Source organism: Muntiacus reevesi, chromosome 2 (genome assembly GCF_963930625.1).
Source record: "Muntiacus reevesi chromosome 2, mMunRee1.1, whole genome shotgun sequence".
NCBI lineage: Eukaryota > Metazoa > Chordata > Mammalia > Artiodactyla > Cervidae > Muntiacus > Muntiacus reevesi.
In genome coordinates, this window is record NC_089250.1 from 104,227,564 (window position 1) to 104,241,407 (window position 13,844).

The following is a 13,844-nucleotide window of genomic DNA, read 5'->3' on the forward strand; positions in this document are numbered from 1 at the left end:
TTATCTATTTTATATATAGTAGTGTGTGTCAGTTGAGTTATTGTAAGGAAATTGAGGTGCAAAGGGGATCTATAGAACTTTATGCCATGCGGTTGGTAAGCAATAGAAAGGGGAGTTGTCAGTTTCATTCTGGGAAAGCTCACATTATTAAAAATACATGAAACAGTTAAAGTATGTAAAAAGTGTAAAGAATAACACACTGAACATCAGAGTTGGTTATTAATTTTAAGCTTGGATACGGTTGTTCATGAAAAGTATGAAGGACAAAAAGGCAGTGGGTTTAGAATCTTCTAAGGAACAGGCTTAGGGGGATACACCTATAGCCAAGGGACAGACATTCAAGAGTGAGACTCCAGGGAGACCTAGATTTTAGTTTCATTGGAGAATCCCCTTGGGCATCTACAAAAGAGCAGAGTAGGTGTGTAATATTTAAGGAATGTTTGGATTTGGCAGTTCAGAAGTAATTTATAACCTTAAGAGGTAACCTGAAGGGGTTACCTGAAGATACTTGAATGAGGAGGGAATTTAGTGTGTTGATAGCTTGAGGCAGATTTGGAGTCTGAGGTTTTTTTTTTTTTTGTCTTTTGTTGTTTTTACATGAATTAACACATTTATTATAGGCTAGCAATGTTACAAATGAGGGACCTTCAGTTACTTCAGTCAAACTATAGTATGATAGAAGTGGTGCTGTAGGTTCGAAATTACCTGCCACCTTTTGGGGAACCACAGAACCAGATCCTCAAAGCTTGTCTCTTCATTTTGTTTTTGCCACGAGAGAATCAAGTGTACTTGGTGGGCTGGCTGATTTCAATTGTCTTCATCATTTTCCTGAGGGAGGTACCATAATGGGCTTTTATTGAAGGACAGTGCTGGCCTTGGGGCTTTTAGCCTTGCCACCAGAGAAGGGGTTTTTATCTTTTTTTTTTTTTTTTTTAAATGTCTTACATACTTTTTTTTTTTTTTTTTTTTCTATGCCTGGAGGCATGTGGAAACTTTGTTTCCTGACTAGGGGTTGAACTTGAGCCCTGTGGACTGCCAGGGAAGTTCTGGATTTTTATCTTTTTCACTAGGAATAAATTATACTGGCTCTTAGCTTCTGAGGAGGTGGTCTAAGACAAGGTCATCTATGACTAGAGAGGTTTAGCTCTTAGGTCAGGTTTTTTTTTTTTTTTATGTTTTATTTATTTATTTTTTCCATTTATTTTTATTAGTTGGAGGCTAATTACTTTACAATATTGTAGTGGTTTTTGTACTTTGGAACTCATTTGCAATTAACTTCATTTTTGACTAAATAGAAGTTGTCCCTCCCTTTAGTTAAAGTCTCCTCCTTTGCCCCACCCCCAAGTAAAGGATTTACTGTGGATTCTAAAACCCTGTGGCCAAATGAGGGTGGAGTTCTGGGGGATAAGAATGAAAACTTTAGGAAAGCTTTTGGATCTGGCTTCCGGATCTGAAGGAGAGAATTGAGAAACATCTGTAGTTTCTTCCATGGCTCCTATTCGGCACAAGCTTGGAAAAGCCATGAGGCCCTGTGGCACCAAGGTAGGACAGGTTGGGGTGTACACTCACCCATTCTCTATGCTCCCCCTCTTCTGGCTGACCCAGCCCTGCCTGTCTGTGGCCTTTGAAACCCCTCACTGGGTAGCTGTGTAGGCAAACTGGAGAGGCAAAACTAAAAAAGAATGTTAGGGTTACAAATCTTGGTAGGGTAGGTATTCCTTTTTTATGCCTAAAAAAGGAAAAGGGGAAATTAATGGCTGGGGTTCTGGAGTAGGTAATTTCACTGCTCTAGTAAAATAAAGTAGATCCCCTTTGAATGAGGATATTTTTAATGTATGTGTGTATCAAATGCTTATTTTAGAATTTCCTTACGTGGATCTTTGGTGAGTCACTGGTTCATCTTTACTTTTGACTTAAATTTGATTTTGTTAGCAAGCAGTTGTGGTGAGCATTGTTTGGTGGTAGGTTGGAGAGCAGGGCTGACCTCTGTGTGTCTTTTTCATGCTGTATTTTAAAGAGAATGTGAGAGGGGAAAATACAGTATCAGAAATGATTGTGTCTTCTTAAAGTCAAAATTAATGGAGGCCTCAGTGGTTTTCCCTTGGATTTTTCTTCAGATGCTCAATTTTCAGGTTGAGAAAGCAGACTTGGAAGATATCACTTCTGATTAGGGATTAATACACTATGGGCTGCTCCTGCTGCTCTACTTGTTAGTTTTTAAGATTGCTTTTTCCTCCAAGGAGGTGGAAAAAATTGGTTCTTGGTGGGGGAGGGGTTGAAAAAACTTAAGATATCACAATGAGGTCACCATATATAAACAGATACACACTATATCTATGATATTAAAATCTTCTGGAGAGGTATTAAGATCTTCTAGGGAGGAATATTAGGGAAAAAATGTTTTAAAAGACTTCTGCAATAAGGGGTGGGAAAAAGATGAAAAGTAGTTTAAGAAACAAACTGACCTACCTGTGTAGTAAAGGTCATAGTCTTGTTGGACGAAAGCTCTGAAAATGCTTTGAAAGTTTTTATTTTTTCATGTAGTCTGGGTACCTGTTTCTGGATGTAGGAAATGCAGCACTTATTGAATGTGAGCATGTGTTGGGAGGGGCTACAATCAGATCCTGTTCAAAGGGCAGAGTCAGAATTTTCAGAATAGACGGCCTCTTTCCTCAGTACCATTTGGCTCCTGCAGGAGTAGGTGTAAGAGTGTCCTGAGGATAGGAATGTGGAAAAATGAGAATATGGCAGTATCTTGGGAACTATTGGATCCAGATCTCATCTAAGGAGTTCAGCATTCCTGTTAGTTCAGAGTGCATGCAACCTGTAATCTTGGGATGGGTATTTAATGGAAGACAGACAACTAGGGGACTTTGAAATCATTTACTGCCTTTTAAACTGTACCCTTGGGTCTTTTGGGAGTAGTAGAGGACAAGAATGGAACTGGGGGGGAGGGGCTGGAGTAGGAGGAGAAGAGATACAAACAGAAGTAGGTAGTTATGTGGGTTTGCTGTGACAGCCTTCAGAAAAACCCAAAGGAAATTTTTGGCCAACCCAATAATTTGCACTTCAAGATGGGTGATCAGGAAATACACTATACCTAGGCAGATTAAATGCCAATAAAATTGTCAGTAAAAAGCTGTAGCCACTGGGGCCTCTTTCAAGTAGTTGGATTCACGCTCTCAGTGATGTCATGGAAACAGCTCCTTCCAGCTTGTTAGGTGTGTGCATTTCTCCCCAACTCTTACTTAGTTGGTCACTTTGATAGTGGATTGGCACCACAAAAAGTGGCCAACCCTACAAAACAGGGCTTCCTCCCCACCACCTCCCAAGCTGATTGTTAAACGTTTATCAGAATACCACGGAGTAGAGTTTCTAAAAGACAAATGTTAAAAAATAAATAAATAAAAGACAAATGTTGACTGTTGTATGTAGCCTTCCTAAAATATCTTAAATAAGTATTATCAGAAAATATGTACTCTGCACTCTTCCTTATGCTCTAATTTGTAATTCGATAGTACATAAACTATTCTGCATTTAGATTTCTTTCACTTTCTGTTCTTTGAAGTCTTTGCATAGAGTGCTCTGTCAATTTTGGTTTACTTTTAAGGGAAATATATTAAAAAGTCAAAATAGCTTTTAAACATATCTGGCCTATATAAACCTTTGCTGTTTCCTCACTGTGAAGTATTGCTCCTAAACTCTTTCTATTCACCATTACTTTCTTTTGTATTCCTCCAGAGTGACTTTATGCAAATATGAATGTGTATATTATTTTTTTCTACATTTTTCACATATAATCTTTTCCTGTTAGCTATGGAATTTTTTATCCTTTTTTATAGTTGCAGGCATTATATAGCTATATCACAATTGAATTAGCCTGCTACAGATGAACATTGGAATCTTTTCAGCTATTTGTTTAAATATACTAAGCTGTCAAAACATGTAGTTATATGCAGGTATAACTGGGATAAATTTCAAACTGCCGTATTAAAGTTGCACTTAATTTTGATAATTATTGCCAAATTGCCTTTCATAGGGATTGCACCACTTTGTACTTTCACCATCAATATGTGAGTTTATTTCCTCACAGCTTGCCAAAGGGTCTAGGTGGTCAAATTTTTTGACTGCTATTCTAATAAATGAAAAATGTCATTTTATTTTATTTTATTTTTTAAATGTCATTTTAATTTGCATTTCTTTTAATGTCGAGCATCTTTCCACAGTGCCTATGTCAGGGTTGTATGAAGATTAAATGAGTTATTGCAAGTAATGACTATATTAGAATACAGCTAATGGCTTTTGAATTATAACTGTTGTGATGAAATTGTACTCTCTCTTAGTGATAGCTTATTGTCACTGTGCTCTTGAGTCGGTTATTATCTGACATGAGTCAGTTATTATCTGACATAGTTATCTCACTTAATTACCATCACAATCATATATGATCTCTTAAAAAGAGAAAACTATAGGTTAAGTAGCATATCCTGGGTTGTACAATTCCTAAGGATTGCTCTGTTTCGTTCTCCATGTTAGTATTCAAGATTAAATAGTAATGGCAAATAAATTGATTTCTTTTCAACACTTCTTTTTAAAAACAAACCTATATAGAATTTATTTAGATTTTATCTATTTAAATAAGTCGATTTTATGTATTTTTAAATTGAGGAATAGTTTATTTAAAATAATAATTTCAGGTATATGACATAGGATTCAAAATTTTTATATATTTAGTTCATTTAAAGTTACTATAAAATATTGTTTACAAAAAAAAATACAAAAAATATTGGTTACATTCCCTCTGCTGTATGCTAGGTCCTTTTAACGTATTTATTTTATACATAGTAGTTGCTGCTGCTGCTAAGTCGCTTCAGTCGTGTCCGACTCTGTGTGACCCCATAGACGGCAGCCCACCAGCTCCCCCCGTCCCTGGGATTCTCCAGGCAAGAACACTGGAGTGTTGCCATGTCCTCCTCCAAAGCATGGGTGAAAAGTGAAAGCGAAGTTGCTCAGTCCTGTCCGACTTGTAGGGACCCCATGGACTGCAGCCTACCAGGCTCCTCCGCATAGTAGTTGATACCTCTTAATTCCCTACCCCAATTTGACCCTCTCCCCATTCTTCTCCCCACTAGTAACCACTAGTTCTCTATATCCATGATTTTGTTTCTGTTTTGTTAAATTCATTCATTTTATCTTTTAGATTCCAGATATAAGTGATATCATATAGTATTTGTTTGTCTGACTTATTTCACTAAGCATAATATTTTCCAAGTTCATCCATGTTGTTGCAAAGGGCAAAAATTCATCCCTTTTTATGGCTGAGTACATTCCAGTTTATATAATAAACCAACATCTTTATCCACTTATCTGATGATGGACATGCAGGTTGTATCCATATCTTGGCTACTTAAATAATTTCTGCTGTACATTTGAACTGCAGGAACAGGCTGCTTCAGCAGGCTGCTGGCTTCATTTCCGAGGCGTCCTTGTCCCTCCAGGCCTGGCCGTGCTTGTCTCCGCCTTTAGCAACCTCGTTGGTCCGACACGGTCCCCCTGGGTGGGCGGGCAGGCTGGCTCAGGCTGCCACGGGCGGGTACGTTTGGAGAGTTCCTCCGGATGCAGTGCAAGCTGCTTGGCTCAGGGCTGAACCACCGCGCCCCGGGAGCAGCGATGGTGGGCAGCTCCGCGCCCCGGCCGCTGGCCCGCTAGGCGGGTTCGGCGCCAACACTGCAGCGGATAGCGTTCCGGGAGGACTAGGAGAACATCAACCCTGAGAAGGAGGCACCCGCCCAGCAGTCCCCGACCGGGTGGGCTGGTGGTTGAAGGCCGGTAACTGGCAGGGTCCAGCACCCCAGAGGCCTAACTCCTGACGAGTTGCACCTATTAAGGATCTTCCTATAAATGATTAGCATATCACTGTTCCTCCCTGGAAAGTAAACAGGAAACAGCCTGCCTTTACCATTCACGTGGATGAAGCCAAAGAATGCAAAAGAGGCCAACTGAATCTAAAAAAGCAGAAAGTGAAGATGTCCCGGCTGTTACTTTACCAGGACCAAGAAAACCACTGGAACCTCTTGATTACCCAATGGATGGTAGTTTGGAGTCACCACATACTATGGACACATCAATTGTATTGGAAGATGAAAAGTCAGGGAGTGTTAATGAAGTACCAGACTACCATGAGGACGTTCACACATACCTTAGGGAAATGGAGGTTAAATGTAAGCCTAACATGGGTTTCATCAAGAAACAGCCAGACTGTTACTAACAGGATGAAGGCTATCCTCGAGAACTGGTTAGCTGAGGTAGGAGAAGAATATAAACTACAAAATGAGACCCTGCATTTGGCTGTGAACTACCTTGATAGGTTTCTTTCATCCATGTCTGTGTTGAGAGGATAACTTCAACTTGTGGGCACTGCTGCTATGCTGTTAGCCTCAAAGTTTGAAGAAATAGACCCCCCAGAAGCAGCAGAATTTGTATACATTACAGATGACACTTAAACCAAGAAACAAGTTCTGAGAATGCAGCACCTAGTCTTGAAAGTCCTTGCTTTTGACTTAGCTCTACAAACAGTAAATCAGTTTCTTACCCAGTACTTTCTGCATCAGCAGCCTGCAAAAGGCAAAGTTGGAAGTTTAGCAGTGCTTTTGCGAGAGTGAAGTTTGATAGACGCTGACTCATATCTACAGTATTTGCCATCGGTTATCACTGCCGTGGTCTTTCATGTAGCAATCTACACAGTCCTGAGACAAAGCTGGCCTGAATCATTAGTATAAAACACTGGATATCCACTGGAAATTCTAAAGCCTTGTCTCATGGACCTTCACCAGACCCACCTCAGAGCACCACAGCATGCTCAACAATCAATAAGAGAAAGTACAAAAATTCTAAGTTTCCTGGTGTTTCTCTCCTCAGCTCACCAGGGACACTAAACGTGTAACAGTGAAAGACTACCTTTGTTTTCTAAGATGTAAAGCACTCAAAGTATATGGTATTTTATCTTAGATTTTAATTTTACAGTCATTTCTGAATACAAAAGTTATGGCAAAGTACAAATTATGGTATCTATTACTTTTTAAATGGTTATACTTTGTATATCTTTTGTGCATGTAATTATCTTAGATATTTGGCTAATTTTAAGTGGTTTCTATCAAAGGATTAATGATGCCAGCTGTCAGGATAACACTAAATTGATTTGAAAAAAAAATACTTCCACTATAAACATTGGGGGTGTATGTATCTTTTTGAATTACTATCTTTATTTTCTTTAGATAAATACTAGGAGTGGAATTGCTGGATCATGTGGTAATTCTATTTTTACTTTGTTGAGGAACCTCAATAATGCTCTCCATAGTGGCTGCACCAATTTATATTCCTACCAACAATGTATAGAGTTCCCTTTTCTCCACGTCTTCACCAACATGTGCTATTTGTGGTCTTTTTGATGATAGCCATTCTGATGTGAAGTGATATCTCGTGGTTTTGATTTGCATTTCTCTGATTAGTGATGCTGAACATCTTTCAGTGTGATAGCTTTTAGCCATCTTTTATTTCTTCTTTCTGTCTGATTGCCATGTCTAGGACTACCAATACTGTGGTGAATAAAAGTACCAAGAGCCGAGTATCCTTGTCTTGTTCCTGATCTTACAGGATATGCTTTCAGCTTTTCACTGTTGAATAAGATGTTAGCTGTGGGCTTATGGCTTATTATAATGGCCTTTATTATATTGAGGTGTGTTCCATCTATATCCACTTTGTGATGGATACATTATTTGGATGTACTTTTTGTTTCACCATGCCAGCAAAGCTTGTGAGATGTTAGTTCCCTGACCAGGGCTTGAACCCAGGCCAAGGCAGTGAAAGTGCTGAGTCGTAAGCACTGGGCTGCCAGGGAATTCCTACTGTTTGTATATTTTAAATTAAAAGAGATGTTTTAATTTCTTACATGTTATCACACATTATTTGGGGTTAATGACATATTATGAATATCTTGCCATGCAATCACTAGATTGATACAGAGGGTAATGACTGCACATTAATTCACAGTGTGAATATATGAGAGTTCATTTCATAATTTCTCTAAATGATATATTGCATTATGATTTGCTTACCTTTTATTTTTGCAATTTGGATTGCATTTTCATTTTCTTCTAGTAAGAAGTTGGATAGATTTTGATCCTTTTGATTTCCACCTAAGTGAATTACGTGTGCCTGTTCTTTCCTCAGTGTTCTAATGAATCATTTTCCTTTTTAATTTCTCAGAAATTTTTTTTTCATTAAGAACAGTAACTATATATCTTGTATTTTTCCAGTCTGTCACTTGATTTTTAAAAAATTTCAATATAAAATTTTTTCAATAAAATTTTCACTTGAATTTTGACAATATTTCTCCTACCTTTGTAAGTAGCTAGGCATATCAGGAAGTAAATACAGTTTACATCCTTATTCAGTACATGGACACAAAACCATACATAAAAGGTTTCTATGATAATACTTATCTTTACTAAATATAGTATACTTATTTCTCTTTAATATTCTATTAAAAAGCATTTGTTACAAAGCCTGAAATTGGTTTTGGGACTCAGGTTGCAATCAGCAATTTAAAAAGCATATTAAAATGTCTTTGCCTTTAAGAGTGTTAATATTATGCGTAGTCAAAGGATTCTATCTTTTTTATGGCTTGCCACTTTTTGCTCTTGCTTTGGAAGATTTTTCCTACTTTCTAAATTTTCTTCTATTTAAATTAGTAATAAATCTGGAATTTGTGTTGCATGTTATAAAGATCAAACTTCGTTCTTGTCATTATTAAGAAATTGATAATTTTCTCTGCTGCTTTACAAATGCCAGCATTTTAACAATAATATTAAATATTATTGAATTTATTCTCTTAATTTGCTCATTTACCTGGAATGCTTAACTTATTATTCCTTTAATATTAAAATTCTATATATTGCTTTTTTAAAAAAATTGGCTATCTTATTTATTTTTACAAAGTTGTTATGTGTATGTAATATGTATATATGATATTGCATTTTTTTAATGAATTTTGACATGTTAAACATAGCCTATGTACCTGTACAATGACAGGAAATTAGATATGGCCCCTCTGAACTCTGAATCTTTTTTCTTTTTAGTCAATACTCTTGATTTTTCTATTAGAGTCAATTATATCATCATTTATTCAATATTTTTATATTTAGGTTTTACTGTCTTTCAGGCATTGACTAAAACATCCAGCACCATGTTAAATATAGAGATTGTTTTCTATTTGCTCCTGACAGAAATGTCCCCTCTGGTGTCTTCCTGTGATGTAACTTTGGATGAGCACTGTGCGGCAGGCGAGATCTTAGTTTTCTGACCAGGGATCAAGCCCGTTGCATTGAGAGTGCAGCGTCTTAACCACTGGACTACCAGGGAAATCCTTGTTTCAAGGTTTACAAAAGATAGGGATTAGAGAGGGGAATACTGATCCCTTAATGAGTTCAGTGTTTCTCTCAGAAGCAATGACAGTGTTTGGGAATTAAAGGTGGTTGTTGCACAATACTGTGAATGCAATCACAGAATTATACAACTTTAAATGGTAAAATGATGAATTTTATCTTATGGGAAGTTCATCTCAAAAAAATTTTAAAAAGGGATGTCACTACCCACTCACCAGAATGGTTAATGTGTTAAGACAGAAAATGCTAAGTTTTGATAAGAATGTGAACTAATTGTTAATAAAAATGGAAACATATTAATACTTCTTGTGGGAGTATATATCGATAACCACTGTAGAAAATTCTTTGGCCTGTTTCCTAAAGCTGAAGGTGCATGCACATATATTAATACACACACTGAATGATGCAGCACTTCCCTCCATCCCATGTACATATAAGTTCACCAAAAGATAAAGGTAATGTGTTACAGTATACTTTGTTGTAACCAAAAACTAAAAATGTCCATCTACAATAGAACAGAAAAATATATTGTATAGTCAAACAATGAATTACTGTATAGTAGGAGGAATCAATGGATTACAATTACACTTTACAACATGGATGACTACCACAAATATAATTTTGAGTAAAAGAAAGTCAGTTGTATAAAGTATGGAAATAAGCAAAAGAAATCTAAGATGTCAAATCAGTGGTTACCCTTTGGTTTTGGAGTGATGATGATGTTTTTTAAAATTAGTTTTTAAATTTTTAATCAAAGTATACCTGATTTGCAGTGTTACTGTTGTACAGCAAAGTGTTTGTTATATGTATATACATTCTTTTTTATATTCTTTTCCATTATGGTTTATCATAGGATATTAAATATACTATGTGCAGTAACGTAGGACCTTGTTTATTCGATGTAAATTTCTTAGTGGGATTTGGGTACATAGCAGTTTTGTGAAAATCCAGCAAGCTATATAAGTATTTATGATTTATATATTTTTTCATTTATTTATTTTAATTGAAGGATAATTGCTTTACAGTATTGTTTGTTTCTACCAAACATCAACATGAATCAGCCATAGATTTACCTATGATGAGGTATGATTTTTTTGTATGTGTGTGTGTCTCATTACAGCTTGCATCGAAATAGTAGGTATTGCTCATTGAATGACACCAATTGTGAAAATATTTTACAATTTTTTCAATTGTAAAAAAATTTTATTTTGGGAAAAATGAATATACCAAAATATTAACAGGCATGGGATTATGACGGTTTCTACCTCTGTTTTTTCTTTTCTCCTTATTGATTTTTTATAACTTATTGGAAAATATAAAAAGTGAAAATAAAATGTTTTCAGGGACTTCACATTTAGTTGCTTTTAAATTGTAAAGTAGCATTGAACACTGAAATAAGTATACTATCAAGGGTGAAACAGATCACCAGCCCAGGATGGATGCATGAGACAAGTGCTCAGGGCTGGTGCACTGGGAAGCCCCAGAGGGACGGGATGGGGAGGGAGGTGGGAGGGGGGATCGGGATGGGGAACACATGTAAATCCATGGCTGATTCATGTCAATGTATGGCAAAAACCACTACAATATTGTAAAGTAATTAGCCTCCAACTAATACAAATAAATGGAAATAAATAAATAAATTGTAAAGTTCTTATGACTCTTCCTCAGATATTGGAGTAGACTATATGAGTAATTTCTGTGTTTGTTTTATAGGCGGATTTTGACAACAAACTGGTAAATGGCCCCAAGTCAGAATCCATGGAATACAGTAGTTGTGGTCATGAGGAAGAACAGAGATTGGAATTGAATTCATGTCCCTTAGAAAATGTAACTAAAAATGAAGAAAGTATGACAGGTATTGAAGTGGAGAATTGGACCCAAAACAAGAAATCACACTTAACTGATCATGTCAAAGGAGAATTTAGTTCAATTAAAACAGAAGTTGAAAATTTGAAAAACTCTGAAGATGACAGGAAAAAAATTCTACTTACTGACCTCCTTGAACCTCAAAAATTGTTTGCACAAACTGTAAGAAATGGCATTAAAAATGTACACTATTTACCAACTGAAACAAATTTGTCTTTTAAAAAAATCAACATTGAAGAACTTGGCAAGGCATTTGAAAACAATCCTTATAAATTCCTGAAAGACACCGCAAACCATAACAATGTCATGAGCGCCATTGCTACTAGTGCGAGCTGTGATCATCTCAAGGGGAAGAGTAATGTTTTGGTTATTCAGAAGCCTGGCTTTAATTGTAAGTCTTTCCCAGATCCTGTGAACTGCAACTTAAATAGTCATACTGGTATACACAATGAAAGTGATCAACCAAAATCCCTAGAAATTATCGCAAATAGAGAACTAAAAGAAGGGTCAACACTTCAACCAAGTCTCCTATCCCTAATGAAAGATAGGAGATTAACACTAGAACAAGTAGTGGCCATAGAAGCTCTCACACAACTTTCAGAAGCCCCATCAGAAAATTCCTCTCCATCGAAGTCAGAGAAGGATGAAGAAACAGAACAGAGAACAGCTAGTTTGCTTAACAGCTGTAAAGCTATTCTGTATTCTGTGAGAAAAGACCTCCAAGACCCAAGCTTAAAAGGGGAGCCACAGAGCCTTCATCACTGTCCGTCTTTGGAAAAGCAAAGCTCATGCAACACTGTAGTGTTCAATGGCCAAAATATCATTTCTAAGTCACACAACAGCTCACCTAGTGACCAAGCATCCACAAAGGCACAGGAAAATTCAGCGGTCACAAATTCAGTATCACTTTTTATACCAAATTCAAATTCATCTAAAACAGATAACAATAAAAATATTGCTCAAGATAGGATTACTCTTGACAGTTCTAGGAATTTGCAGCAGTTGACCACAATAACTAGCAAATCAGAGTATTGTAACCAGTCACTGGACAACAGCATCAAGTTGGATTCAAAGGATAATTCATCATGTCAAGATTCAGTTCATAGTAAGATAGAAGAAGATGTTGCCGCACAGTTAACACAACTTGCATCAATGATTAAATTCAATTATGTGAAACCAGAGGACAAAAAAGTTGAAAGTACACCAACAAGCCTTGTTGCATATAATGTCCAGCAAAAGTATAACCAGGAGATGGGCACAACACCACAGAAACCACCTTCCAGTATACAAAATAATCAAGGCTCATCAGTAACAAAGCAAAAGAACACAATCCAGAAAAAGACAAAATCTACTCCATCAAGAGATAGACGGAAAAAAAAGCACATGGTCATAAGTTGTCAAGAAAATGACCAGAAAAAGCAGGAACAGTTGTCATATGAGTATAGTAAATTACATGACATTTGGATAGCATCTAAATTTCAAAGATTTGGTCAATTTGGTCCACATGATTTTCCCATTCTATTGGGAAAAATTCCTCCCCTAACTAAAGTATGGAAACCACTGACTCAAACAAGTTCAGCATTAGAACACAAAAAATTATTTCCTCCACTCACTCAGATAAAATTTGAGAGATATTATCCTGAATTAGCACAGGAAAAGATGAAGGTTGAACCCCTGGATTCTATCCCCATAATCCAGTTAAAAACAGAATCCAATGGGCAGGCGTTTACAGAAAATGCATATACTCAGGTACAGCCAACAGTGAATGTCAATCAGAAAGCTCATCCTTTACTCCAGCCAGCCTCTCCAACCAACCAGTGTGCTAATGTCCTGGATGGCAGTGACCAAAGACAGTTCCAAGAGGATGTTAAAGACCAACTCATGCATCAGAGACTGCCAACATTTCCTGGTATCTCTCATGAGACCCCTTTGCCAGACCCAGCACAAATTCTCAGGAACCTAAATGTAGTATGTTCAGGTGGAATTACAGTGGTTTCTACCAAAAGTGAAGAGGACGTCTGTTCATCTAGTGTTGGAGCATCAGAATGTTCCCCAATAAACAGTGCACAGAAAAGTTTTAATGATTATGCGATGAACTTCTTTACCAATCCTACGAAAACCCTGGTGTCCACAACGAAAGATTCTGAATTGCCTACTTGCAACTGTCTTGGTAAGTGCAGGCATGTGTGTTTCATTTTTTTCTTGCCTTAATTGCCTCAAGTCATGATCAAATAAAGTTTGATTTAGATTTTTATATGTGACATTTTGGCCCCATTCATATTCTAGCTAGGATGGACTAAGTAATTCTATACCCATTTTTCTGTGGGACCTTTATTGATGCGGCTCAGATGAATGGGAAATGCAACTGGTAATTCAGAAACTTTCTTAAGTGGAAAATTTTATTTTGCTCAAGCTAGATGTCTCTCAAGTTGTTTATTGTGCACATCATAAGAATGAATTCCCTTAATATTTTATCACAGTTTATTCTTTCTATATTCAGAAAAATTTCAACCCTTAGGCCTTTTGTTTAAAAAC

The 13,844-nt window shown here is 36.7% G+C and overlaps 1 protein-coding gene and 1 pseudogene across 3 annotated transcripts in view; both read left to right on the plus strand.

Moving 5' to 3' along the window:
* Positions 1-13,844, plus strand: part of TET1 (tet methylcytosine dioxygenase 1) — a 136,249-nt gene that overhangs the window by 74,616 nt on the left and 47,789 nt on the right. For all 3 annotated transcript variants that reach the window (XM_065922462.1, XM_065922464.1, XM_065922463.1), the window contains one exon: positions 11,157-13,479. In XM_065922462.1, the coding sequence (XP_065778534.1) occupies positions 11,157-13,479 (2,323 nt within the window). The remainder of the gene's footprint in view (positions 1-11,156; positions 13,480-13,844) is intronic.
* LOC136158103 (cyclin-A2 pseudogene) lies at positions 5,671-6,943 on the plus strand (annotated as a pseudogene).